General features: G+C 39.4%; 1 protein-coding gene across 8 annotated transcripts in view; it reads left to right on the top strand.

Moving 5' to 3' along the window:
• TRAPPC9 (trafficking protein particle complex subunit 9) overlaps positions 1–27,163 on the top strand; it is a 411,991-nt gene that overhangs the window by 271,741 nt on the left and 113,087 nt on the right. Inside the window, exon 22 of one of the 8 annotated variants that reach the window (XM_085539282.1) lies at positions 10,575–10,681. The exons of the other annotated variants lie outside the window; for them this stretch is intronic. Within the exon in view, the coding sequence (XP_085395408.1) occupies positions 10,575–10,636 (62 nt within the window). The 3' untranslated portion in view covers positions 10,637–10,681. Of the gene's footprint in view, positions 1–10,574; positions 10,682–27,163 lie in introns of those variants that run through there. 8 annotated transcript variants of the gene reach the window in all.

The raw sequence follows: 27,163 nt of genomic DNA on the forward strand, positions 1-27,163 counted from the left end.
ATTTCTTTTCACAGAGATCCTGTTTTAGAGGCAAAGAGGTAAAATAATGCAAACATTCTCTAAAAACACCCACCAAGCATTGTAGCATCTAAAACTGAAAGCCAACTGTGCTGTATGGTTTATATGCTTTCTCTCTATATATATACTGATATGTAGCTTTTATTATGAGGGAGACTAACTCTGTGGTGCCTCCCATTTGGGAAAAAGGCAGAGCACCCTGCAGCTGTGGCCTTCCAACTTGGCTATTCTTTAGCAGATGTCCATGTTCCACCAGAAGAAATCAGTTGAGACAGTTTGTAAATAAGATATAATTTGAGACCGTGAGAGAGCAAACTTAACAGGCAGAGTGACTGAGCAAGACTTCATAGGCATCTCATAGTTGTAGACCTGTATAAAAACTGGTTTGGGTATTTTTTTTCCTCCTGTCCCATATGTATGCTTACTCCTTTTTGATTAAGTCTCAGACAGGTATTAATTATTTGCAAACATAAACTCTGATAGTATTTGAGCTGGTTTTTAGTTCACATAATTACACTGAATAATAATAATGAAAAGTTGGACCTCTTTAATGATGCCTGAAGGGGTGGGCATTTTTGGCTTGAATACTTTGTGATTTCCACAGTGACTGCTGATGATTGAAAAGAGAAAGAAAGGAAAAGAAGTAGTGTTTCCAAATGAAAGAGAAGAGCAATTTCAGACTCTCTTAAGCAAGATTAAGGTTCCTCCTGAGCTTCTGACAAACTGCTAATACCTCCCGTGTCTGGCTAAGTTTGGGCATCTTTGATAGGTTTATACATATCATAGAGTTTACAACACATTTTCCAGTCCTTTTGGAGCAACTGTCTGAATTTGTCTTCTTGCTTGAAATGCAAATGTTAAGATCTATTTGTTGCCAACTGACAGAAAGCAAGAAAAATTATTTTAGGAGAAAGAAAATAAGCAAGCAAGCACAGCCATTCATTATTTAAATGATGGTGTTTCATGGCAGTTTTGTCTTGAAATAACCTTCTGGTCTTGTAAATTGTGCAGTGCTGTTTATCAGTAGCCAAAAATCTTTGTCACTTTCTCAAAACCTTTGTGATACATGCATTACTATCTCACTAATGGAAAGGTGGGAGCATACAATTGTCAAATTGTAATAGCCAGCAGCTCGTTCCAGTGAAGGGCAATGAATCAGTATTTTGATTTGGTAAATGCACATTGGTATCCAAGCAATTTGGCAACTCTCTTGATTTAACTTGAGAAAACAACTAAAAGAGGATTATTATTATTTTTTTTCAGTCCAGCTTGAGTACGGCATCCCACTCTTTCCCCTAGAAATGTGGAATTGAGCGGTTGTACTTCCCCACTTCAAAGGAGGTTTTGTTGTCTCTGTCTCTTTCATTAGGGTGACCACATGATGTGGGCATTCTTGGGGAGTATTGGTCCCTGCAGTCATAGAATGTGCCAGTTCTTGAGGCTGCCAAGTATTTCAGGAGAGGTTAGAAAGTGGCCATGCTGTACATTACTTATTTTTAATTTGCCATCTGCCTGAAAGAGGTATCTGTAAGTAGATTCAACTCAGGGAAGAAACTGCTGTCATTGTTTCCAAATGCCCCACTTTGTGCAAATTGTTTGGCTTAATGATTTGATCTCTTACAACTCATCTATTAGAAATCCTTGGCTTTATCTTTTCTCCTTTTTAGTAGCCCAGCAATATTTCATGAGTATCCTTAACATAAAAACAACAGAGTACTTAAGAGTTGGTCTAATTATGACTAGATCAGGACAGTTGATCTCTCTCTGCTTTAATCTGTTAAATGATGACCCGAAATCACTGCCATGAGAACCTGTAATTACACAAAGTGTGTAAGTTCTCCCTAACACGCATGTGTTAAGAAAGTGTTGGAGTCTGAAAACAATTTCTACATGCTGCCATCTAAACACTGTGTTTGCTCAAGGTTTGAGCCCATGTTACTCCTAAAGCCATTTCTGGATGACAATATAATCACCTTCTGACTCTAGCTCTAGTTCTGTCCTCAGATTATGTTCTTATACTATATCCAGGGGAAACTTTTATTTTGTGCATAACTCAACTCTTTTGTGGCCTGAGTTTTTTCTGTGGTCTTTTGGCTTGCAGCAAGTTGCCATGCATGTTATTAATAAATTGTTTCCAACAGTTATCTCTGTACCTGTTCATGATGTGAATGAGCCCTACAAAAAACTAATACACTCTCTCGTAAGAACCATTTGAACATACAGGGCTCTGGGCTAGGGCTTGGTTTGAAGATAGTGCAACCACGTTTGCATTTCTCTTGTGCTAGTTTTCAGACTCTGAGTTCAGGAGTTAAGTGTATTGTATATTGTCATGAACAAAAATTGGTCACTGACTATTGATTTATTTATTTAAGTAGGCTTTTATTTGCATACTTTCAGTTTGAAGGGGATGAAAAATGATAGAGCTGTATGAGAGCCCTTTGTTATCTATGATAACTTTAATGCTGGTGTTGTTGACAGTGTTATTACTCATCACTGTTCCTTATAAAATCACCCTCATTTCAATGGATTATTGAGTAGAAGATCATGCCTTGATCCAGCTGTTGATGATGTTCAGGGTATGGGAGCTGCCTCCACTTGGTGCACAGCACTGAAGCATTTACCCACACAGAATGGTAATAAATAGGGTTTGTACTAAACAGTCAGTGCTTAATCCAACAACTTTTTATATTGGCTTCAGGCAATAATAAAATTTAGCTACCACGATAGAGCTAAGCAAGAGTATATATGAAACAGCACATTGAAGAAAGGGAAAGAGATGACCTGCAGGTAGAGGCCAGATTAATGCTGTTGGGAACCAGCACCTTGAATCACAATGATGTCATTGTTTGGGTCTCTACGTATGGTCACCATTCAAAAAATTGAATAATTTCCTCTTTTTGGTATCTCAGTCTTATTGAATCGTCGAATCATTAAAGTTGGAAAAGACCATGAAGATCATCTACTCCAACCATAAACCTAACACTGCCGTGCCCACCAAACCATTCCCCTCAGTGCCAGAAATGACAAATCAGCGTTTCATGCAACAAAACCTACTGATGTCTGATAGTAAGGGAAATTAAATTCATGGATTAGTGATGATATCCAGTTTTATGTTGTCTTTTTTTGCCTGATGCTGAGATGTTGTTATCAGTATTGTACACAGATGCATCAGAAAGCACCCGGTGCTGCAGTTTAAGAGTGCATTTTTAGTGTTCCACAGCAACATGTGACCAAGGCAGGCAATGAAAAAAGATTAGTCCATTATTGGCAAAGATTATGCAGTAAAAATGCATTTCCTTCATGCAGTGGGAAGGAAAAATGCCAACAAGGATGATGAAGACTTTCTTAATAAGATTTCTGTTTTCAAATATTCCACTTCAGACCTCTTAATAAAATGAATGCATTAGATGCACAGGGCTAAGATCACAGCAGAATGAGATTATGCTCTTGTCCATTTAATAATGATGTGGCTGTAGCTTTTTCTTCTGTTTCTCTTGTAAGTTTAGTTGTTTAGCACTGAGCACATTTTTGTTTAGATTTAAGTGGGATTATTTCTGTATTTATTTTTTTTTCTACATAACCTTTTGTCTATTTAATCTGAGTAGTACCTGATCTCATGTAAGGCTGAGCATATTTTCTTCCTAATCATTTTGTGACTTCAGTGTGTCTGTTTGCTGCAGAGGCCACATGGACAGGAGCCTTTTTAGAACAGCATTTGAAAATTGAATTTAAAGAGAGCATTTTGCTTTAATTTGCTGGGTCAATTTGTTTAAACAGGCAATAATCTTGTATTTGTCCCCGTGAGACCTTGGACAGAGAGTACATTTGGGCATCAGCTTTGATGCTCTATAATACAGCACTTTTGCTAATAATTGATGGTAAACTGATACATTTATATAGTTTCGCTTGGAATGACTGATTTTTGGCTTATGTGTTATTTGTGATTGATCACAGGTTGTCTATTCATTTTCTGACCGTGCTATGGAAAGAGGAATTACCCTTTCTCTCTCCTTCCTTACTCCTTTCTCTTCTCAGCCGCCTCCCCAGGAGATCAGCTCCAATCTCAGCCCTGTGTGACAGTTAGCAGTTGTGACAGCCTAGCCTATTTTTGGAAGTCTGTCCCCACTCTTTCCCCGCTGGAAAAGAAAAGCAAGTTATGTTTAAAGATTAATCCATCTGGAAGAGGAGGAGAAAGCTTTGAGAGGTGCTCCCCACTCACTGCTTGGGCTGTGGGTTTGCTACTTATTTGTTCAGCTTGTGTCACGGGACCAGTGAGGTTTGCACATCGCCTGGCATGGATCACCTGCTCCTGATCTCTGCAAGAGGCCTTCTGTTCTGTATGGGAAAAGAGACAGACTAAAATACAGCATGGGGTTGCATGGATGTTGTCCAGTCATGTCTTGTGTTTCACACGTTTCTGAGCTGCTTCTGCAAAACCAGAAATACTACTGCTCATCTCCAAGGAACAGATACAGAAGTTCAGAATTTAGCAGTTAGCGTGGAAAGATATTTTTTTTCTCCCCTCATTTATTTTGTCCCTCCTTTAGACTCTGCAGGCTCTCCAAGTAGTAAAATAAATGTGTAAAATCCAACTGACAATAGGGGTGACATCCAGAATGCTGATCTGTGTGAAGAAATTACTGCTGTGTGCAATTGCATCTCTTATTTTTATATGTCTCCTTGTAGCCCAGCTGCTGAATCTTCATGCATTGCAAACCCAGCCCAAATGAGGCAGAGGCAGTACTGGGCCTTTCTTAGGATAATGAATTGTAAAGCATGAAGCAAATAGAGAAAGCACTAGTCACTACTTTCAGAATTAAAGCAGAATTATGTTGTCAATGGGTAGTTCATTAAGAAAGCTATAATTTCCAGTAGATATAACAGTGATCAAAATGTTTTTTTTTTAGATTCTCATTCTGTTCTGTCAGTGTCCCTTAAGCTCAGGATCACACTGGACAGCTGATTGGAGTTTTCATCTCCTGAAGCACTATTATTTTGTTTTCTCATAGGTGGTTATTATTGGAACTTTAAAAATAGATTCTGCTGTCTGTCTAATCTGTTCATTTAATCTTGTTCTAGATGCTTCACATTATTTCTTCATATATGATGTGAATGCCTCTGTACCTGCGCTTTATATACCTGTCATCACTGGAATATCGGAATGTCTTTCCCCAGCAAGTCAGGACTGAGTCATCTTCACAAAGTGCTTGTCCTCACTGCATCAGCTTAGTATACAAGAAATTAAATATTCCACATCTCATTGATGCAAGGAGCACAAACGTTGTGTGGTGATCATTTGGCCATGAATGGCCAAGTCTTTTCAAGGTCTGTGGGAGCCATACCATAGAATAGCTTGGATTAGAAGGGGCCTCAAAGATCATCTGGTTCCAGCCCCCTGTGTCCTTTCAGGCTTCTGAGCTGTAAGGCACAGGTTTACATTGTTAGTGGACTGATGGGGCAGATGCCATAAAGTCTCCCAAATAAAGTATCTTTGAAGGCATAACAATGATACCTAAGCACAGTGCTCTGTTTACACTTTAACATTGCCTGAATATGGCTTTTCCTTTCTCATCTTTCAGAAGATTTAGTAGAATCATAGAATTAGTCAGGTTGGAAAAGACCTCAAAGATCATCAAGTCCAACTGCAGCCTAACCATGGTACCCTAACTCTAACAACCCTTTGCTAAATCATACCTCTGAGCACAACATCCAAATGGCTCTTAAACACATCCAGGGATGGTGACTCAACCACCTCCCTGGGGAGTCTATTCCACAGTTTAACTACCCTTTCTGTAAAGAAGTGTTTCCTAACATCCGACTGTGGGAATACAAGAAAAGCTGTTCAGAGCAGCAGCTGTGGAGCAAGATAAACAGCATCCAACCTAAACTTACCTTGGTGCATCTTGAGAGGTCATTTCCCTTCATCCTGTCATTAGTGAGAAAAGACCAGCCCTGCTCTCACTGTAAGCACCTTTCAGATACTGACAGAGAGCAATAAGGTCTCCCCCTCAGCCTCCTTTTCCCCAGACTAAACAGCTCCAGCTCCCTCAGCCTCTCCTCATAGGGCTGATTCTCCAAGTCCTTCACAAGCCTCATTGCCCTTCTCTGGACCTGCTCCAGTACCTCCATGTCCATTTTGTACTGAGGTGCCCAAAACTGAACACAGTACTCGAGGTGAGGCCTCACCAATGCCAAGTACAGGGGCAGGATGACTTCCCTAGTCCTGCTTACCACACCGTTCCTGATACAAGCCAGGATGCCATTGGCCTTCTTGGCCACCTGGGCACACTGCTGGCTCATATTCAGCCAACTGTCCATCAGCACACCAAGATCCCTTTCTATCACGCAGCTTTCCAACCACACCACACCATGCCCGTAGGGTTGCCTGGGGTGCCAGTTTGATATTATTACAGAACTGTATAATTTAATTGAGGAAGAAAGAGCCAGAATTGGAGAAAAACAATTTAGGATTATTTTTTGTGTATAAGTATGTGCATGTATGTGTCTATGTATGTGTGTACATACATGTGTTGTCTCTCAATGCAGATGAGCAAGGGGAAACTTACCTTGGTTGTTGCTTTCCTTCTGCCGTGTTTTCTAAAAGGAAGGAAAATGTTTCCTTGATTTTTCCCTTCATCTTATCTCATTCTAGATGTGAGCATATATGCTGGGTGAGCATAATGAGTCCTATAAACTGATGATTACTCTTTCATATCTATCACTGTTAGCATGCAGGAATTATTTTAATTATTTGTTTCAAGTTCATGTGAACTGGCAAAGTAATGAAAGGGCTGCACTTCTGGACTTTGTCTTTTCATATGCTAAGCAGTAATAGTTAATCAACACCGGTATGTGGCACAACATCAGATAATCAGAACAAAAATATCCATCTGCTTCTCTTGGAGTGAGTCACCACGAGAATCCTTACTCAATATCTTCTGCAGAAGAAGAAGGACATAAATAGATGTCTAAGTAGAGAGGAGAAAGAACTGAAGTGGCACATGTATGCATTTTTATGAGGGTGGCTGATCTGTGACATTTTCTCTGCATCCCTTCTACCAGTGCTTCAGAAACAAATGTGCTTGTCTGCACAGTGCCTTGCCTGGGTATAGGAGAAAGTCTCTGTCCCTTAAGCTTTACACCACTCTTCATTTGTATCATAAGTGATAGACTCCAACTACCCAGGCTAATTTGTATACTTTGTTGTTATTGTTTATTTTGCTTAAGTAAGGATGTAGGTTTGCATTTGGTCATTGAGATCAGTGTAAAGGGATCTTTAATGTTCCCCTCTAGTCAGCTGAGAATGTGCAGCTACCATGTGGAGCAAGTAAAATCTATCCTAAAGCATCTGCAGGTTTCCTCTTCTCCCTCCCAATTCCATTGGTCTTCTGCAGTGTCTTCTGTCTGGACTCCTTGCCACAACTAATGCAACTCGTCCCACTTTCAGTCCTGCCACTGAATCAACAATTTCTCACCACACTAGAAAATGACAGGAAATGTCACTTTTCCCAGTCTAGTGTTAATTCTCTCTGGACACAACTTATTGTTTTTGTCCATTAACATGGTTGCGTGGTTTGAATATAAATAATAATCCTTTGGTTTGTTGTAGTGCCATTTAGATGTAGCACAGTATTTGCTTTTTCTCACCCCGAATTTCATTTACTGAAGTGGCTTTTCAAGGACTAGATCTACATATGATCACAGTTCTGAAAATCACGTGTCACTGAAATTCCAAAGCATGGAAATTGAAGTGCTTCCATTTAGTCACCTTGGCTATAGTGCCTTGGTTAATCAAAGGAGGAAAAGGTTTAGCAGGATTTTGTATATGTGTGTGTATGAGCATCCATCTGTTTTATGATATCCTTCATCTCCATGTCTTTGGCATTCTCAGACTTCTCTCTGGCAGTTATCTGATTGTGAAAAACACTTCCTTATAGATTTGGTTGTTAAAGCTGTGTTCTCTTTGATTACCAGCTTACAAGCTGGTCAGTGTCAAAAAGCTTTCATAATATTAATTACATGGGTTGAATCAATATCCATGTAATGGAATGAGAATGCATCCATTGAGGATGTGAATTATGATGGTGTCACAGAAGTGGTTTAGTGTCTCTCAGCTCAGGCCTTTCACATGTCTTCTAAACCATGTCCCTCAGTGCCACATCTCCACGTTTCTTAAACACCTCCAGGGATGGTGACTCCACCACCCTCCTGTTCAACCTGTTCTAATGCCTCACCACTCTTTCTCAGAAGAAACTTTCCTAGTATCCAACTTGAACCTTTCCTGGTGCAACATGGGGCCATTGCCTCTCATAATGTCCTTTTGTCCACCTCAAAACAGTGTGTGGTATTGTATTCATTGTGACACTTCTGTGTTTAAATACTAGCATTGATTACCCTACCAATTTGGTTTCCGGTCTTACAAACATTTCCTTGCATCCTTATGTTTATTCTTGTGAGTTGCTCATTTGCTTAGTCTGGTTGCAGGACATGAGATGCATAAATAGTGCATTTTGAGTTTATTACACAGAGTTCAGGAAGATAGCAGAAAGTGTGTATTTGTCATTGCAAGCTCATTTATTTCAGTGTACTGTACAGAACACACCATGTTCTAAGCTGAAATTTATCCTTGTGCTGCTGGTGGTACAGAGGAGTGAATAAAATACATTTGTTAAAACATAATAAATCATATTAATACCAAATAAAATAGCAGAGGGATCTTTTTATAGATGCTGTGGCTGCGCTATAAGTCAGGGCAACGTGTGGTTAAGTAACATTTATTATTAAGTGTAATTTTTATGCTGCTTTGGAAGTGCCAAACATTTGACATGTTCAGTTAATAGGTTTAATTAAAATCCAAGATTAATTATGAAGATGAGTAACTCTCCTTCATTACCTTGTAGGAACAAAAGATATGTACATTTCAAGAAATAAAAGATGATTAACCCAGTAACATGTATCAGAAGCACTGCAAATACTTCCTTGCAGGAACAGGAATCATAAATATTAGATTCTGCCTCCCCCAGCAAAGAGAAAATGAGATTCAGAGCAAACAGGGTTTAGAGAACTGTTGGGTTTCCAAACAGTGATTTTAAAATGTGCTCTTGTCAAAGAGGTAAACCATTCCTTCATACAGATCAGAGATGATAAGAACAGGGGAAGTGGTTGGAGTCCCGCTCTGAATTACAGCATGCTGCAGAAGCATCACTCAGATGTGAAACTCTGGATGTGGGATCGATTTCCTGGGTTTAAGTTCTGAATCCTGTGGTCATGTAAAACACTTGAGGGTGGCTATTAAACAACTATCCTAATTTCTTCCTTAGATTCCAAGAAAGTGGCAGCACCAGCTGATGCATTGTAATGGGTTATATTTATAGGTCAATTTAGCAGCTTTTTCTATTAAATCTTGTCAGTCTCTGTGATTTATATGATATTTGTTCAGCATGCTTGTAGCAGATACGACTGGTAATATGAAATATGAAATATGTTAACCTCTAAGTTAAGCTAATGATAAAATGGAATTATGCTAATAACAGTTTTAAAAAGCCATATGTTTCCTTTCCATTTTATAGGCTTTTGGTCTTAGATATGTTTTTGCTCTTATGAAAATACAAACTGTTATTTCTTTGTAAGTACACCATGAAGGGTCACCTCCAGGTTTTCAAAGTAAGAGGAAAAGGAGTTTGGTTTTAGTGTTTTCTGAAATTCAGGTTCTTTGGAAGATCCCTGTTTCTGCTATTTACGGTGACATTCTGTTCATACTTCAGCTTCAGATCTCACCACTGTTTTAAAACCAGTACAGTTCTTTCATCTCAGCAACCATTTTTGCTGGGTCCTTTATGTTAGCGCAAATTAAAGTGTGAGTACTGAAACCCTTCTGCCTTGTCATGAATTTGATGTTAAAACGGAGCAGTTGTGTATCTGTAATACAAACAAGCTGTTGGACCTTGGCAGTTAGGAGAGGGTTCAGCTTTCCAAAGCTTCCTTCCTACAGTGACGTCTTGGGTAGTTGATGTGTATACTCTGCTAGTATGTGCTACAGCTGAACCGTGCTGAATGTAAGGTATTGCTGAGTGCCTTTTCCAAAAGGTACTGTTGTTTATGGCTTAATTCTTGTTTGAATTAGAGCTGTCCCTAGAGGCAACTCGTTGAGCTGCTGCAGGAGTATTCAGATGCTAGAAATCAAGCAATATTGATTAGAAGATGTGGAAAACATAGAAGATCCCCTCCCATTTTGTCTTTCCAATCATGAATATATTTGCAAAGTCAGCCTCCTTTTTATCATCTAATTTAACAGCCAATTCACATCTTTATGCCTAGGAGCTTTGCAAGCAAGTTTTTGTATGTAGATCTAAATGCACTCACTATGTTCAGGGCTGCTACCACCACTGTGAATCTAAAGTCTGTGAACCTAATGACAGTCAATGATGTCTGGCATGGAGGCCACAAAACATAATTAAGGTCCTGCAGAAAAAAATATCCTCTGTTAACTGAATAATCTGGTGCTCAGAGGTAGCCCTTAAAATCACACATATTTTTGTGCTCTTCCTTTGCCATAGGCAGCACAATGAGCTTTGAGATCCCAACTGCTGCAGCAGAGGTACCCACAGAGGCTGAATGAGATGGCTTCTCAACACGTGGCTATGGGATCAGATTGGAAGAGCCCAGGAAAATCTTTAGAATGGATTCCTCTGTAGATGTCTTTTTGGTGGTAGGTAACAAACACATTTAAACCCCAAGCACGTTTAGATATTTTTCAGAGCCCCTTAAGAAACAGCGCTAGGCTGCATTTCAGTCTTAGCAATGCTTAGTCCAGAAAGCTGGCTACTATGACAGATGGTGCTGAGATATGCTTTTAGAGCTGAGGGTTTCTGAGAATGTGTCACAAAGAAGGTTTTCAGTGATGGAAGGAGCTGATCACTTTTGCATTTGAGAAGTTCAGAGTCTACCAGCAAACTAGAAGAAAAAAGAGAAGAAAACAAGAAAACTCTTCATCTGCACATTTCAGTCCCTCAGAAGGTGTTCTATGGAGAGATGTCCTGTGTTTATTTTTCAGTTTCCATTGGAAGACAGCACAAAATTGATTGATGGTTGGACTAGATTATATTAGCGCTCTTTCCAACCTTAATGGTGCTATGAGTCTACAAAAAGAAAAATTTTATCCTGTTTAGGTTATTGTAGATTTCTTAGTAAGATTTTTTATACTTTCTTGGGAGGATTTGGTCCAGGAGAGCTGAGTCAGATCTCCCTTACACCTGCTGGATCTGAGAGAGATACGAGAAGATCACAACTTCTTGTAGTTGAAGGGAGATCTGAAAGTGTCTTGAAAAGTAAGTGGGTTTTAATTGTGAGTGATGCCCCTCTGCCATTCTCATTCTCTGCCTACCTGTAAATTACAAGCCGTTTTCTCTGTTTTCCCACCGGAATTCTCTATTCCACTGTGTTTGAGCTGGTGGGATATCACATCTCAGTCTCACCATCACCCTCCCGTATTCTTATCGAGGACTTCTCATCCCTTAACATAAATCAGAAACAGATGTCTAGAAGTTACAGCAAGCACAAAATTTTTTTACATAGTGCTTCGGAATCTTCTTTCTCTTCAGTTACTGGCTTTTGGTGGAGGGGGGTCAAGAAAAGGGAAAAGAATGAACAAGAACAAGAGCTGTTTTAGGGAAGACCAGGGGTCCTTTTCTAACCTACCTTAAAGAGGCCAGCAGGAGGAATCAGTTTCAGGGAACAAAACGTCAAGAGTAAAGTCCACTTTCCCGAACAAATCTGTCTGGTTTTGGAAAGCAGCATCCCACGCACTTTTGGATCACAGTTTGTATCCACAGCTTTGTGTCCATTAGGTCATGATGAGCTTTCTGTAATGGATTTATCTGAATAGTCTTGGAAACTATTTGTACTTTTCAGTGCCTAAATCACAGTCAGTAGTTTTTTATGGCATCATAAAGGACCTCCCATGATTACCTACAACTTGTTTATCCACCATAAATCCTTTTCAGATGGCATAAATCCAATTAATATACCTTTTATCTTTTAATATTCAGTTGAACATCTTCGCATGACATTTTTATCAACAGGTTTATGTAGTAGGCCATTACTCCAGTCTCTAAGTATTACAACTATGCTTTCTTAGTTGTAGGAGAAATAAATATTTTAACTTTGCCAAATGTTATCCAACTGTTATCAACGAGTGAAGGTATTAAACTCATTTAAGGCATGTGAAATTCACCAGTGAACTCCTCCTATAGGAGGCGATTATCCAGCCTCATCCCCTCTCTTTTTACTGAAGCTCATGACAGTTCACATGATGGTTGGATGTTTCTTGCGTTAAGGAAGTTTATCTGTTCCACTTAATCCCTTACAAAGTACATCCAGAAACTTTTACTGTTTATTCTGAACTAGTTATCGGATTTTTCATGTTTTTCCTAATAAATTGAATGACTTCACTGTTTTAAGCTTAGCATCCTATTATTTTTCTGCATTGCCTCTGCTGTTAAAGAGGTGTGGTTTCTCTCTTGCTTCAGTGTCTCCTTGCAAAAGTCTTAGATCTGCTTGTGCTTTAATTCCAGGGCTAATGAGATTTTCTCAGATTCATTTCTGTGGTTTTTAAGATAGAAAACTTTATCAATTAAAGGCGCTTCTCATCACAGTTACACTTGTATCCAGTTGTGTTCTTCATGTGTTTCTTCTTTATCTTTTTCTCTTAGTACTGAAAAAAAACTCTTCATATTTTCTAAGGGGCACCAAATAAAGGTGTTTTGAACCTCAAAGAGTATCAGTTGTTTTTATTTGCAACCTGTTCACCTGAAACCGGTGGGTGATCTCATACCTTCAGTGTTCAGGGTATTTCTTTCCAGACAGGAAGGAATAGAGGGTTTATTTTAGTGTTCGAAAGTATCTCTCCTCTGGAAGCTATGTTACTGAATTATTCCTTTGTGCTTTTCTTATCCTTCATGTTCTCTGCAGGGCACCTTTATTTTTCTTCCTTTCGCAATGATCTTTATTTTGCTGTCTTGTTTTAGTTGTAGCTTTTGAAATGTATTTATCACTAGCTCAAAGATTGTACGTCCAGTTCCTCCTGTTGGCTGTATCAGTTTTGGGGATGTAATTTCTGAGCTCAGCCCATTGGGGACCTCTCTCCTCACATGGCATCCGGATCTGTGATATGCTCTGGGAATTTCTTTTGGGAAACAGCTTTGAACACCTCCAGAGATGGTGACTCCATCACTCCCTGTGCAGCCTCTTCCAGTGCCTCATACTCTTACTGAGAAGAAATGTTTCCTAATATCCAACCTGAACCTCCCCTGGTGCTGCAACTTGTGGCCACTCCTTCTTGTCCTGTAAAAGCTTTTAATGAAAACCTCAGGGCAAAGTGCACATAAAGGCTTAGCGACTTAAAGAAGGAGCAAAGGGCCACAAGAGATGAAATCCAAGATGTAACAGAAGGATTTCTGCTGAGTTGAGAGTGTGCACATTCTGTAGTTAGATGTGATGTGTTGGGTGGGAGGGGAGGACTTGGTACAGTATAAGCTCATGTCTATCATAGGAGGAAGGGAAGGATGTTTCCAGGCCGTCAGACTAGGAAGATAATTTTAGCAGCTGTGATGTGAACAGGCTGGTAAGGAAAGAAGCATGTGGGAATTGGCCAGCAGGTAGGAAGGAGCTGCTGTAATTGAGGAACGAGATGATGAGGGTAAGGATGAATGATTTAGCTGGGCTGAAAGGAGGAGTCTTTGATATCCAGTAAATTGCAGGGCAGGGAAGCAATGAGCCCTGCTGAGCATCCAGCTGCCACAAAGGGCTGGATGGATGGAGGTATTGCAGAGCTGCTTGAGCACCAGGCGGAGATATGGGAGGGAATTAATGCCTTGCTGGTGTGCAATATGCCCTCCTGGGTCTGGGGGCTGCTCTGGGAGGCAACGCAGTGATGTTTGCATTGAATTTGCTAGTGAGCTGCTTAGCAGTTGCTTCTAGCCCATTCCTGTAGGCAATGGAAGACACGTGGAGGTGAGAGCTCTGCACTATGGCATTTCATGGGTGGGAGAGAGCAATGAGAGGGACATTGAACCACTGCTTGGAGCTGAGGTTGATGCTTACAAAAACTTACACTGTTGCCCCATGCTGCAGCCAATAGGAGCTTTGTAGTGACATCTAGTAATTATTTTCTCCATCAGGTTTTGATTTTGTAACAAAGTGTCTGTGTACTGTGCTTTTAGCTGGAGGGAAGTAACATATGGTGTTGTTTAATAATTGAATTTATTTTAGAGCATCATGTAGCATAATCACCCTGGAAGTACTGTACATACTGCTTAGCTGCCTCTGAGAATGAAAAGCAGCTCTCACTTTGTGCCTGTAACCATGCCTTTGCATTGGTAGATGGCTGTGAACATCAACATATCAAATAAGTGGTGCTATATTGTGGAGCTGATTGCAGGACAACTTGTATTTGGGAAGTGAGAGGTTATTCCTGGCCTTGTCTCTGTTTTCTTCTCAACTGGTTGTGACCATTTGACAATTGAGATGACACCAAGTTGAAACACCCAGTTACATGTGCAGTAGGTATATGCTTCATCACTTTCTATTCTTAACTCCTCTTGGTCTGTCACTGTTTCCCTTTGTCCAGTCACGGGGACTTCACCAGCCAGCCAGGATTTTTCAGATATGATGGGGAGCAGCTCAGCAACTATATTAGCCATCTCTTTCAGAACGCTAGTATGGATATCATCCTGCCCCATGGACTTAATTAATATAGAGGTGAAGACTGTGGTTCCCTTGCTCTAACACAGTTCAAAAACAGTCATTCCCATTACAAACTCTGCTTCATTGTTCTGCCATGCAAGAAATCTCCCTGTAGAAGTAACCAGCACACGGTCCTTCACACTGCTCTGAACCGAGTAGGGACATTATACCATTGGTCTTGCAGTTTGCTATCTTCTTGTACTAGTGCTAGATTAGATATTATTAATGCTATTAACTGCATAAAATGACATAATTCTTAGCGTTCTACAGTGTGCTCAAGTCCATGGGTCTGTAGAAATATAATTCACATTTTTGAAGGACTGTGGTGGAGCAAACCGTGTTGCTTCTGCAGTTCAAATCTGGGTCTTTACAGCCTCTATTACTTCTCACAGTTCTGGCTGCTAATTTTGGAAAGAAGATCCTAACTATATTTGAAACTGCTAAATAATTATTTCTCAGAGACCATTTGGCTGCATACAGTGTTTCTCCAGTTCTGAATTACATCGGCAATTGGACTTATTTTGGGGGAAGAGAGTCTTTTTGCTGAGCTCACTCAGAAAAGTTTTTATCAGCAGATGCTTTAGGAAGGAAAGCCAGAAAATCAAAGGCATCATTCTCTGTCCATTAGGAGTCCATCACCCCTGTGTTACAGTGGGTTACAATTTTAGCTTTTTGGCTGATAAAAGCAGCAAAGAAGAAAACTGGAGCAGCTGTTTCCTACTAAGGAATCTCTCCTTCCGTCTTCCCTTCAATTTTCTTCAACCAAAACTGAGAAGGGCAATGTGAAAGTTGGTATCTGTAAAGATTTCAGCTGCAGTTCCTATAGATGCGCCTGTCTGTCTGTAACAGACTTTACGTACTGTCAGTCCTGGAGAGCGATAAGACTAGAAACTGCTTGCAAATGGCACTGTGGATAAGGCTATGCTCTTCTGGTGAGAAAGAGAGTTTAATCATTGCGTATGTGAGACTTGTGGCTCCTACCTGTTTATTCAGTTTATTAAAGGCAAAAGATTTAGTCTTTGATGCCTGCAGGGTTCCTTCACCAAAAGAATCTTCAACACCTTCCAGGAGAGACTCATACATGGCCTCTCAGTTAGGAAACACAGTAATCCTCATCTCCAGACTTTATTGCAGGGTGATTTGTGAACAAACAGAAATGACTGTAGTGTCAGTAGGAGAAATGAATGTTACTGTACATTGTGGGAATTGCAGGAGGTCAGAGAAGAAGATAAAATTTACCCTCTTGGTTGTGATGTCTATGAATCAGGGACAGACTCCCAGTGGACGCATTAATAAATCTGAACTAATTCCCTGACCAGTTTATTTTAAGCCAAACTGATGAGTTTGTGGTGCTTCTTTGCATTGCGAACAGCAGCAAAGTCCTAGTCTCCACTTGATGCACAGGAGCTTAAGGTATTAGTTATCTTTGCAATAATGATAAATGTCCCTGCCTGGTATTGTCCAACCTATATGCAAGACCACATGAAAACCATAGGAAGAGAGAAAGCTGAATAGAGCTTTCAAGGTGGGTTGACATGACATTGTATTATTTGATGATTCTGCATTGTAATATGCCGCTCTTTCCCTTTCCCTCTTATGCTCAAGAATGAGAAAACCCAAAAAATCCCTTTGAACTGATCCACTATTTGTCATCAGAGTCCTACAAGAGTTATTGGATGAAAGGCACATCATTACTGCAGGTTCAAGGCAGAACGCAAAGATAAACAGTTTTATTCAACTGAAAATGAAGTCTGTGATTTGAGTAGTTAAGAAGAAAGAAAATTATATCACAGTCATTTGAGAAATCTTGTTTGTGTTTACAAGCATCCAAGGAAAATGATTTGGTTTTTAAAATTATCTCAGGTAATGTTCCATGAAAGAAAGATGCATTCAAACAAAAACAAAGGTCTGGATTCATGTTACTTGTAAATGTAAATGTTTCTGCCTGGTCCTGCTGTACTAGGTAGTACTAAAGGTAGGCTGCCTTTAGCTGAAAGGACAGTAACAGGCATTTGAAAGTTTGGGGTTGTTTGGTGTGAATAGTTGTCTGGTCAGGTTCAAAGAATGTCTGTTTCTCCCCGTTGAACACGGAGGGAGGTGAAGAAAACAGCTCCATTTGCTCAGCTGAATTCTGCCTTAAATTATTTCCTGTATTAAGGAAGTAAGTTTTTTTCCTGACTGTGTGAGTTACAGAATACAACCTTGGAACAGCTCCAACCATACAGCAGGCTTTAGTTTGATATAATGATAAAATCTTTATAGATACTAAGAATTTAGATAAGGTTACCAATCCAAACATCACTTTATATGCTGCTAACACTCCTTGGCTTGTAAGCAGTGCCTGAGCAGTATAAATATTTAAATGTTTTTTTAAATGTTTAGTTTCCTTTAGGAAGTATGGAGGAGCTGTGCATATGAGCCATAAATGGGATAAGATTGATAATAGCAGAAGTCAATATTATTTGATGGAATCTATCTAGATAGTTGCTTTATAAATTAAACTCATTGGGAATTGTTTATGGTCACAGATAAAACTTTGCAAGGGAACCTGGAACACTGTGTAATATTCCATAGTACTTCTGAAGGCAGGATGTAAGCGACACACAGACTATTAAATACTGTGAAATGTGAACATGATCTTGAATCACAATTCTGTGAGTAGAAAGGGCAAAACACAACCTTTGAGGTTCAACAAGGACAGCTGTATAGTCTTACACCTGGGGAGGAATAACTGCGTGCATCAGTACAGGTTGGGCTTGATCTGCTGAGGAGGAGCTCTGCAGAGAAGGACCTGGATGTTCTGGTGCACAGCAGGTTGGCTATGAATCATAGAATCACCAAGGTTGGAAAAGACCTACGAGATCATCCATTCCAACCAACCACCTATCACCAATAGTTCTCACTAAACCATGTCCTTCAACACATCTAAGTGTCTACTGAGCTCTTGTGGCCAAGAAGGCTGGATGGTATCCTGGGGTGAATTAAGGAGAGCATGCTCAGCAAGTCAAGGGAGGTGATCCTTCCCCTCTGCTCTGCTCGGATGCGGCTGGAATATGATGTCCATTTATGGGATCCCCAGTTCAAAAAAGATGTCCTAGAAGGAGTCAAGCAGAGGACATCAAAGAATCATCTCCAGAGGTTCCTTCAAACCCAATTAATTTTGTTATTCTGTGAAGCTGCATTTAAAAGGATGTTTGAAGGATGCAGGTTAACCTAATAGGATCAGGTCCAAACCAGAAGGGTTGCTTATTGCCCAAGATTGAGGGAATGGTAAGATTCCCTGTATGTCTTGAAATCTCACAGCAAAACTGCTGTAGTTTATCAAGGGAATATTAAAACACTCGTTTATTTGATTAAAATGTAGATTGAATGAGAATGGCAGGTAAGGTGTTTAAGTTTGTTTGCGTTACCCCCTGAGGTTTTTTTTCAGTGTGCTGGATTCCAGGATTTAAGTTGAGTAATTTTCCTTTATTTTACACTGTAGCTCAAAAATTAGACACTAATGAGAGACAGAGAGATACTTTTCAAAACAGACAAGGCCTCCTTCATTGAAGACTTATTGTCACAGTTGCATAAGGCTCTTTCCAGAGCACTGACAAAAGTAATGGTAATGTATGGTATTGAGTTTCTATAAATACAGTAAGTAAAAATTTCTGCTTTTAGTTTGTCCGCTGTACCTACTTTTCATTGTTGCTGCTTTGCTTTTCTGCATTGTGTACCATACATTTTTTATGTAATACCAAGTAACTGAGAGAAAAAGGACAAAGAAAATGCCTCTTACTGGGAAACATCCTTGGATGTGGCAGCTCTTTTCCCAGCAGGAGCGGTGGTTGCCCCATCACTGCAAGGACTTTGTGGCTACTTAAGGGAAAGATGGAGGAAAATATGGACCCTTTCTTTTCTGTTTTGTATGCATGAACTTCTCAGCCTAATTCTCTCTTAGTTCTTAAGATTCTTCTTCTTCTTCATGACTTAGAACGTTTGCATTTTACTGAGCTTAAAATTACTCTCTTAAAAGTTCATTTGCTCAACAGCCCCTGCAACATATACCAATTGTAAAGAAAGTGTTCATTGTGAATAAAGGCCTATCTCTGGTGTATAGAAACAATTTAAGTTATAAAATAATTTTGTATTTTTACCTTAAAAACAAATAGAGAAATGAGGAGAAACCTAAAACAGAGTATTTAATTTCCGAAAGAGTAGAGTTAATAAGTACGATTGTGAGAAAGTAAATTAGAAAACATGATCCATGACAAATGGCAGAATGGCTTACTTATTTTTCCAAAGATCCAATAATTTAATTATTATTGATTATTTATGGTAGCACAGAACCTATCATTCCTGCTAATGTTGCTGACTAACTGGTGCATTGCAAGCAATGAGACAAAAAGAGACCTTGCCCAGTAATAACCATCTACATCTATGAAATGAAATGACTGAATGAGCTGAGGAGGGCTTGAGGAAAAGATGTTGTGGTTCAGTGCAATAGGCAGTGATTGCTAATGTGTCAACAACAGCATTACCCTCGTGAAGCTTTTGTGGGCATCACACCAAGGAAATGTTTTAAAGAGTGAGAAAAGCCACATAACTCATCCAAGAGCCACTGGGCAGCCTAAGCAACAGCTAAAAAAAAATAAAGCCTTATTTAAAATGAAACAGATGGACGACGGCTGTCCCCACACGCCTGTTAGAGGTGAGCTCAGCCATCCAGTGCAGAAAGAGAGAGGAAAATACATCAGTGGATAGATTGCTACCAACAGAATGAAGCTGGCGTTGGATTTCTATACTATGATTACACTTCTTATGTGATGATATGAAGTCAGAATTCATTAAAGTCTTTTTATAGGTATAGTAGCAACACCATATGGAATACTGCTGTCTTGGTCATGGCCACATGGTAGTCTCTTAAGAACACCATGTGTATTTGGTATATAGTCTGTGACACAGTGGATGCGTGTGAAAGAGATGTGTGCACAGAATTAAATTTATCTACTATTTAACTAATACCAAGCAAATTTTATTCTTACCATTCAGAGAAATACAGAGAAATGACGTGAAGTACAGGATTATCTACCTCTAAGTTTGCACTCACTTGTGAGAGCATAGAGAACTGCACAGCAGGACATCATCAGTGCTCTCTAATGTGTATTTTTACCTATGGAGGTATAGGTTTAAAACTGTCTAATGGCTTTAATTTCAGAAGAGGCTACCGTTAAGCCACAGGATGGGCTTTCTTTCTAGTTGTCCTATTTATTTATTTTTGGCAAATGATACCAATTTCCTTCAGTGAATTTCAATAAGAGAACAAACACACCATGCTGGCGCTGAATTATTAACAGTACAACCTCCAACAAAATATATTTTACTTGTAATTTTCTCTTCCCAAAAGCAACAGAGAAGCTTTTCTATAGTGTTTTTGCTGTTGGAGTCAGGTGCATTAAATCACATTGGTGGATTAACCTCTTCAATCTAAACCTGATGTAACAGAGTAAAGGAGCAAACCTAGTGCTAAAACTCCTGTTCTGAATTTCATCTCTCTAAATAGACAAAAGAACCATCTGCTTAAATATATGTAAACATAGGAATGCAAATAAGTCAACTTATCAGTGGTGGTTTTATTACCCCTTGTTAATAAATGTTGAAATATTCAAATTCTACCAAACTGAGGATTGTTTGCACTTCTTCATCATGTGAGGCCCATTTAGGAGTGTAAGATAAAATAAGCATGCTGATGCTAATCTCTCTGCAGATTGCAGATCTGGGGCTGAAACCATTTCCATTTTCAGTTTAGCTAATTGGTTTCCAATTGCCTCTTTCATTTCACTGCACCCAAATGCTCATTTTCAAATCTGGAAGCAACTGTATTACTAACTCTATAAAACAAAAATATTTTTGCTTGGCTTGTTGATTATCTTAAGCCTTTTCTCTGATATCAACAAGCTTCATGCTACTAATGATACTGATAACTAGAGTTACTTGACTTACATTACTTCCACAAAACAAACTGAGGAAGATTCAAACTGATTTCTACTCTCCAGTTGTATCCATGGTGGCTCATCACGTGCCGCTACCATTAAGACAAGACAAATGTTTTGATGTTAGAAATTTTTCAGATTAAAAAGAAATCAAGGAGGGAGGTAATAACTCCCATATGGCTTGACGTATGTACAAAACTGTATGAACTTGGAGTGTACCTGTTCATTAACTATTCCTTCCCAGCCCCAAATAAGAACAATGTATAGGTTAATTATTATAGACTGTAGACATTTTTCTGTCTTTCTTAAATGTTTACATGCTGAGGAAGACTTTGTAATTGGGAGGAGAGATTCACTACACTGTGTCTGTGCTCAGCTTGACAGGCGAGGTATGTCTGTGACTGTACCTTATGATGTGCACATGAATGTGAGCTTCAGGAGTTCATACTTCTTGATCCCATGAGTTGCCGACTCCACTTTCAGTAACATCAGGAGAGATAAAATGCATCAGTTAAGCTTGATATATTTCATGTAGAAGCAAACTGTAGCACTGGTAATGTCCACAGTGGCATTAATAGCAAACCTGAGAATAGCGCTAATAATGTTTGTGTGAGTTGAAGATTGTTAATGCTTCCCCAAAGAAGTTTTTAGTTTGCCTGCTTTGTGATGCTCTCCTCTTTCATTTCAATATTACAGTTTTCTCTCTTCCTTGTCCACTTGGAGAATGTCTGAGAAAACTTTTATGTTTATTTGAGCACTTAGAATTAATGTTTATTAATTCTTCCTCTCTGGTTTATTCCTCTCGAAGATAATTACAGTTTACAATTAACCAGATTTTATTTTAGTTCATCTGCCTAATTGTTTAAATGGCAGCAATAATAAAATTGTCACAGTCTTTCACATGTCCTCTGAGTTTGCCCACATTCATTACAAAGAAGCTTTGTGAAAGCGTGAACTACCAAAGTTTCACTGTCTGAAGGGAGAGCACATCATCTGCACTGCATTAAATCCAGTCATCTCCCAGTTTTTATATAACAGTAGTACGGAAATCTTGTTAAAATCTGAGTATAGTAATGTAAATACTTGCATATACTCAATCTGGGGAGTTTAGCATGTTTAATTGTAAGTCAGGGTTATGACGTGCTGATCACAATCTATGCATTTCTGAGGAATATAAAACTGATGCTGGAGAGAAAAAGGAATAAAGAAAGACCCAGTAGCTGGAGTCTGAAGCTGGATACAGTCAGACTTGAATCAGGAAGCTTTTCTGAATGGAGAGAATAATTCACTCAGCACGGAAATCACTGAAATGTGCTAAGATGGTGAAGGACCTGGAGCATCTCCCCTATGAGGAGAGACTTAGGGAACTGGGTCTGTTTAGCCTTGAGAAAAGAAGGCTGAGAGGGGATTTGATCCAGGTTTATAAATACCTGAGGTGTGGAAGCCATAGTGGTGAGGCTGGTCTCTTTTCAGTAGTGCGTGGGGATAGGACTAGGGGTAATGGGATGAAAGTACAGCGTAGGAAGTTCCGCACAAATGTGCGGAAGAACTTCTTTACAGTGAGGGTGACGGAGCACTGGAACAGGCTGCCCAGGGAGGTGGTGGAGTCTCCTTCTCTGGAGATATTCAAGACCCGCCTGGACGCCTTCCTGTGTGACGTGGTGTAGGGAGCCTGCTTTGGCAGGGGGGTTGGACTCGATGATCTCTAGAGGTCCCTTCCAACCCCTACAGTTCTGTGATTCTGTGCTGGATTTAGCATTGCTCAATGCCTGATGTTTTCCTAGAAGCTGTTCTGAGGTGAATACACCTGAATTGAGGCCTTCTGCGGGTGTGTGTTGTGTGGGTCCCACTGCCAGGTGTGTTATTCTGAGTTACAGCTAAGGTGGGAGGACATGTTAGAGATGGGGCAACTGATAGAAGTTTCATTGTGATCTGAGGGAGGCTTTGATTGATCTGATGTCAGGACTGCCATCACTATCCGTGAATGTAAATGTTTTGCAAATACTCTTCACGCCTATAATCTCTTTGCAGAAAGACTGCCTATGTGAAGATAATGAAGTTCAGTTAGAGGGATAAAGTGCGTGTTCTTGTCCCACTTATTATTAAGTAATATTCTTGATATGGCATGATTGCAGCCAACATACATGGGTAGTCATTTTCCTAAGTGAGAAGCTTTTATGCTTCACTCTTGTGCACATAATTCACCCCTTTGCATGATGTAGTCTGAAAATAAGCATGCTGCAGTTTGCATTTTTCTCAATGCAAGCTAAATGCCATATGCTGTTTTCCAGAAGAGATTAAGAAAACCCAGGCTTACTGATGGTAAGTTTTTTTTATGACTAGTTGGCAACCAATCAGAAGGGCAAATATTCCTTTTAGATACTAAAACCTTGGAGATTGTTTTAGATAGACATCCGTGTACTGTTGTACATAGTACTGTGTACTGTTCACATAGAGGGGTCTTTGCTTCGCCAACAAGAGCCTTTAGCAGTGACACATACATACAATAAATCCATATTTGTATATGTGAATGTAGCTTAAACGTTCTGCTGTATGCATTTAGTACCGTTATTTAAAATTACATTAAATGTGGAAAAGAATACTGGCAAAGTGAATCTTTGTAAAATATGTATTTACTGGTATTTACTGGTCATTGGTGAGATAATGCTTCTTCCATACATTGTGTTCTGTCTTCTAAGAAATTTCTCTGCTGTGTTACAAAGTCCAAGATTGACCTTAATAGAATGTACACTTCAAAAAAATTGTAACAACATTTCTACCTTCATATCCCACACCTGGGCTAACTGTGATCAGGTTACTACCACGGAACATTAAATAAGAAATCCCAACTGCACTCCAGGGACCAATAGTTGGCAATTGGTAACTGGCTCCCAGACTCGCTGGAGAAGGAAAAATCATCTTTGTAGAGTTCCAGGAAGAAAAGTTCAACATGTATTTTAACAGCTCTTTCTCTTTTTCGAATCCTTGTTAAAGTTAGTACTGAATATCCTCTTTCATATCCATTATATATGTATGTATTTGCCTTACAGTCCAGGTGGAAAGGCAAACCAAACAGTGGCAGGTGATACTTCTGTGCATTAGAAGATATGCTGAAGCTAAAATCTGGAGGAATAATACTCTGTATTCTTATAGGTTTACTTTTATGTGCTAAGATCAGCAAGGGTTTGTTGCATTATTGTAACGGTGGAGTTAAATGAATGATTACTAAAAGGGGACATTTATTTTACATTCAATTATTTAACGATGTAAACTGTCAGTGTGTGTTATTCCAAGATTCTAAAAGCTGAATTTAGAAGCCAATCCAGTTAAGTCTCTGGAACTGAATTTTTCATTAGTTTTACTGACTTTTTTTTTTCCAGTGGTTATTGCATGGCTACTGTTGGAAGGGACTAAAAGGATTGCCATATCTAATACCAGACCAGTCTGCCTATGGCCCCATCCAACTTGGCTTTGAGCATCCACAGCCCCTCTGGACAGCCTGTTCCAGCACCTCACCACTCTCATAGTAAAGAACTTTCCCCAGTATCCAACCTAAATCTTCCCTCCTTCAACTTAAAACCATTTCCCCTTGTCCTGTCATTATCTACCCTTGTAAAGAGTTGACTCCTCTCCTATTCGTAGGCTTCCTTTAGATACTGGAAGGCTGCAATGAGGTCACCTCATTGAGAGCTTTCATCCTCCTTTATTCTTCAGTCTTACCATTGCAGGGTGTAAATATCATGACACAAAACTCTTTACCTCAAGGAAATTCATATCCTTTGATTGTGCAGTCTTCAGTGGCTAAGGTTAATTGATAACACACAGCACAGCTTTTCATTTTGCCCCAATTTATTTTATTTGCTGTCCTTAGTATTTGGGGCAGTCCAGTGGGTAAGGTGCATGGCTAGGTGTCAGGGGACCTTGTTTTCCAGGTTTGTCTCTGATCTACTCAATGAAATCCATTTTCTGTGTCTGCAAAAGAAAGGAACATCTTCACCTTAGAGGTGCTTTGAGTCCAGCAATGGAAAAGAAAAAGAAAAAAATAAAAATAAAAAAAAATAAAATACACTTTTTATAATATTTTGATTTGGTCTTTTCTGAGAAACAATGTGCCCATTATTCTCTTATCTACACCCTTCAGTTGATTTTGATGTCTGCCCTTCATTCACTTTAAATTAGAACTATCACTTATCTGTTTGTTGGTTTATGTCTGTAGATCAGGGGAGCTGTGTGTCATGCATTTATTGACTTAAATTACGAAGGATTTTAAGTAGCGATAGCTGTAATTAGTGCATATTAAATGCCTTTCAACACATCATTGTTAAATGCCTTTCAAGGTAGTGTCAAGCTGCACATGAGATGATTAAAATTGAGGACAAGTTGTCTGTACTAGAATAACTCATAATGTTTTGGGGCAAAATGTCCACTTCACCATTGAGTACAATGACAGAAAAAAGGGGGAAAATAGAGACTGCTTTTGATTTTATGGGCTCCATGCTTGCAGTTTTGCAGGGTACTAAGGTAACCAGATTGTCATAAGTAAAGATACTATGAGACCTGTGAGTATGTCTGATGTTTCCTTTCAATGGTTAACCACAAAATGCAAAGGCATATAATATGCTCCGTGGGTAGAACAGGAAAGGCTAAATGCAGCTGTCATCCTTTTCTTGTTCTGTTTGTTCTTTCAAACATCTTGAAGAACAGATGAGTTGTGTGTTGTTCGTTTCATTAGTGTGCACAGGTTATAAATGTCTTGGCTTCGGGGGGGGGGGGGGGGGGGGGGGGGGGCCTCCCCAGGAAATACAGTTATTGTTTTGCTTTGTTTTTTTTTTCCCTGGGTTTTGAATCATCCATTAAAGTCAAAGGTCCTTGTTTACAAATGAAGATCCCATATGTGAAACAGAATTGTAATTTCTTGGGTATTGCTCTTATTGTTGTTCGCATTTTAATGAAGCACTCAGGGCTCAGGGAAGAGGATTATTAATACTATAGAGTTTAATGCTGGGTTCTTTTTGTACTGTGAGGCTTCCAGAATAAGTGTAAACTTTTTTTTTTTTTTTCCTGAGAAGCATGTTTTGAGTTTATAGGAAAGAAGGATTTAAAGTATTGCAGATGTTCCTGCTTTGGAAGCAAACAGGAGTAGAACAGCCAACTTGGTTTTATGTACCTTATAAAGGTAAAGAGATTAGAGAGTTTTTACAAAGAATACTTTATTCACTGATTATACATGATTGAGCTTCACAAGTAGCCAGTTAAAAAAACTTCCCTCCATATGTATCTGTATCTTTTGCTTCTAAGTGGCCAAAGTTGTAGGCTCTAGCTGTATTCCTATGAAGTTAAGGGGATCTGCCCTTTATCAGCAAGTGACACTGTGGCTGGGAGTGTTTCATTCTGCCTGCATCTCACCAAGCTCCCAATAGCCCAGCACTGACAGTCTGATTCAAAGCCTACCTCAGGCAAAAGAGGTGGTCTGGCTAGAGGAATGACTGATTCATATGGGAATCCCTAGGATATAAAGTGATTGGTAGTAAATGAAAGGCGTATGAGTTTTCATGAACTGCTGACGTGCAATTCCTGTTGGCTCACCCAGGGAGATATTATTCTTTCTTGTCTGATCTTGTAATATATTCAGACCCCTGAAAATCCAGCTCTGTGCCACTGAAGAGCTGTGGGGTGACTGGGAAGGAGTGGAAAATTCATTCAAGCATTTGATGGAAAGCTGAGTGGTATTCTTTAGAAAAATGAGAAATCTTAAGAAAATGGGTGGAAAGATGGAAAATGTCTATTTATCTCCTATTTCGTAGATGTTTTGTGAAGGCTCTTTCAGAAATTGTGCTATCATTTTCCAGCCCTCTACTAGAAAATCCAAGTTTTATTAAGCGTGAGGTTTCCTGGGACCAAGGCAGAAGATTTAAAAGATTCCTTGCTTAGATTTTTCTTCACTTGTCCTTTCATAGTATCAGAAGCTGAACTTCTTTCCTTCTTTCTTACAGTATCTGGTACATAGGCGTCATTGAACTAAGCAAGATTGTACACTGTGTACTTCAGCACAGCGATTTCCACAAAGATAGACCTCTGTAAAATTACATCACTGATGTGTATGAATAGGCTCTGCCACAGCATTCCATCTTTGATGTTGAAAAAGAGTGTAATGTCCTTAACACGCGTTGTTTGAACTTGCCTGCTCTGTACACAGCAAATAAGAGGAAGAAACAATCACAATTTCCCCTGCTTTATGACACTGAAATGTACCGGGTCTGGGTCTGAGCTATTTGCAACTGATGTGTGCAGGCCTTGATAAGAAATCCAAGAACAGATGAAAATATGTACAAGTATCACGACATCAAACCTGCCTGGTATTTTGAGCTTTCTAGCTTCCCCCAGTGATTAATGTATATGCCATAGAGAGGTCATAGAGAGTTTTGACA

Source organism: Coturnix japonica, chromosome 2, assembly GCF_054131305.1.
Source record: "Coturnix japonica strain WE chromosome 2, WE-NBRP24, whole genome shotgun sequence".
Taxonomy (NCBI): Eukaryota; Metazoa; Chordata; class Aves; order Galliformes; family Phasianidae; genus Coturnix; species Coturnix japonica.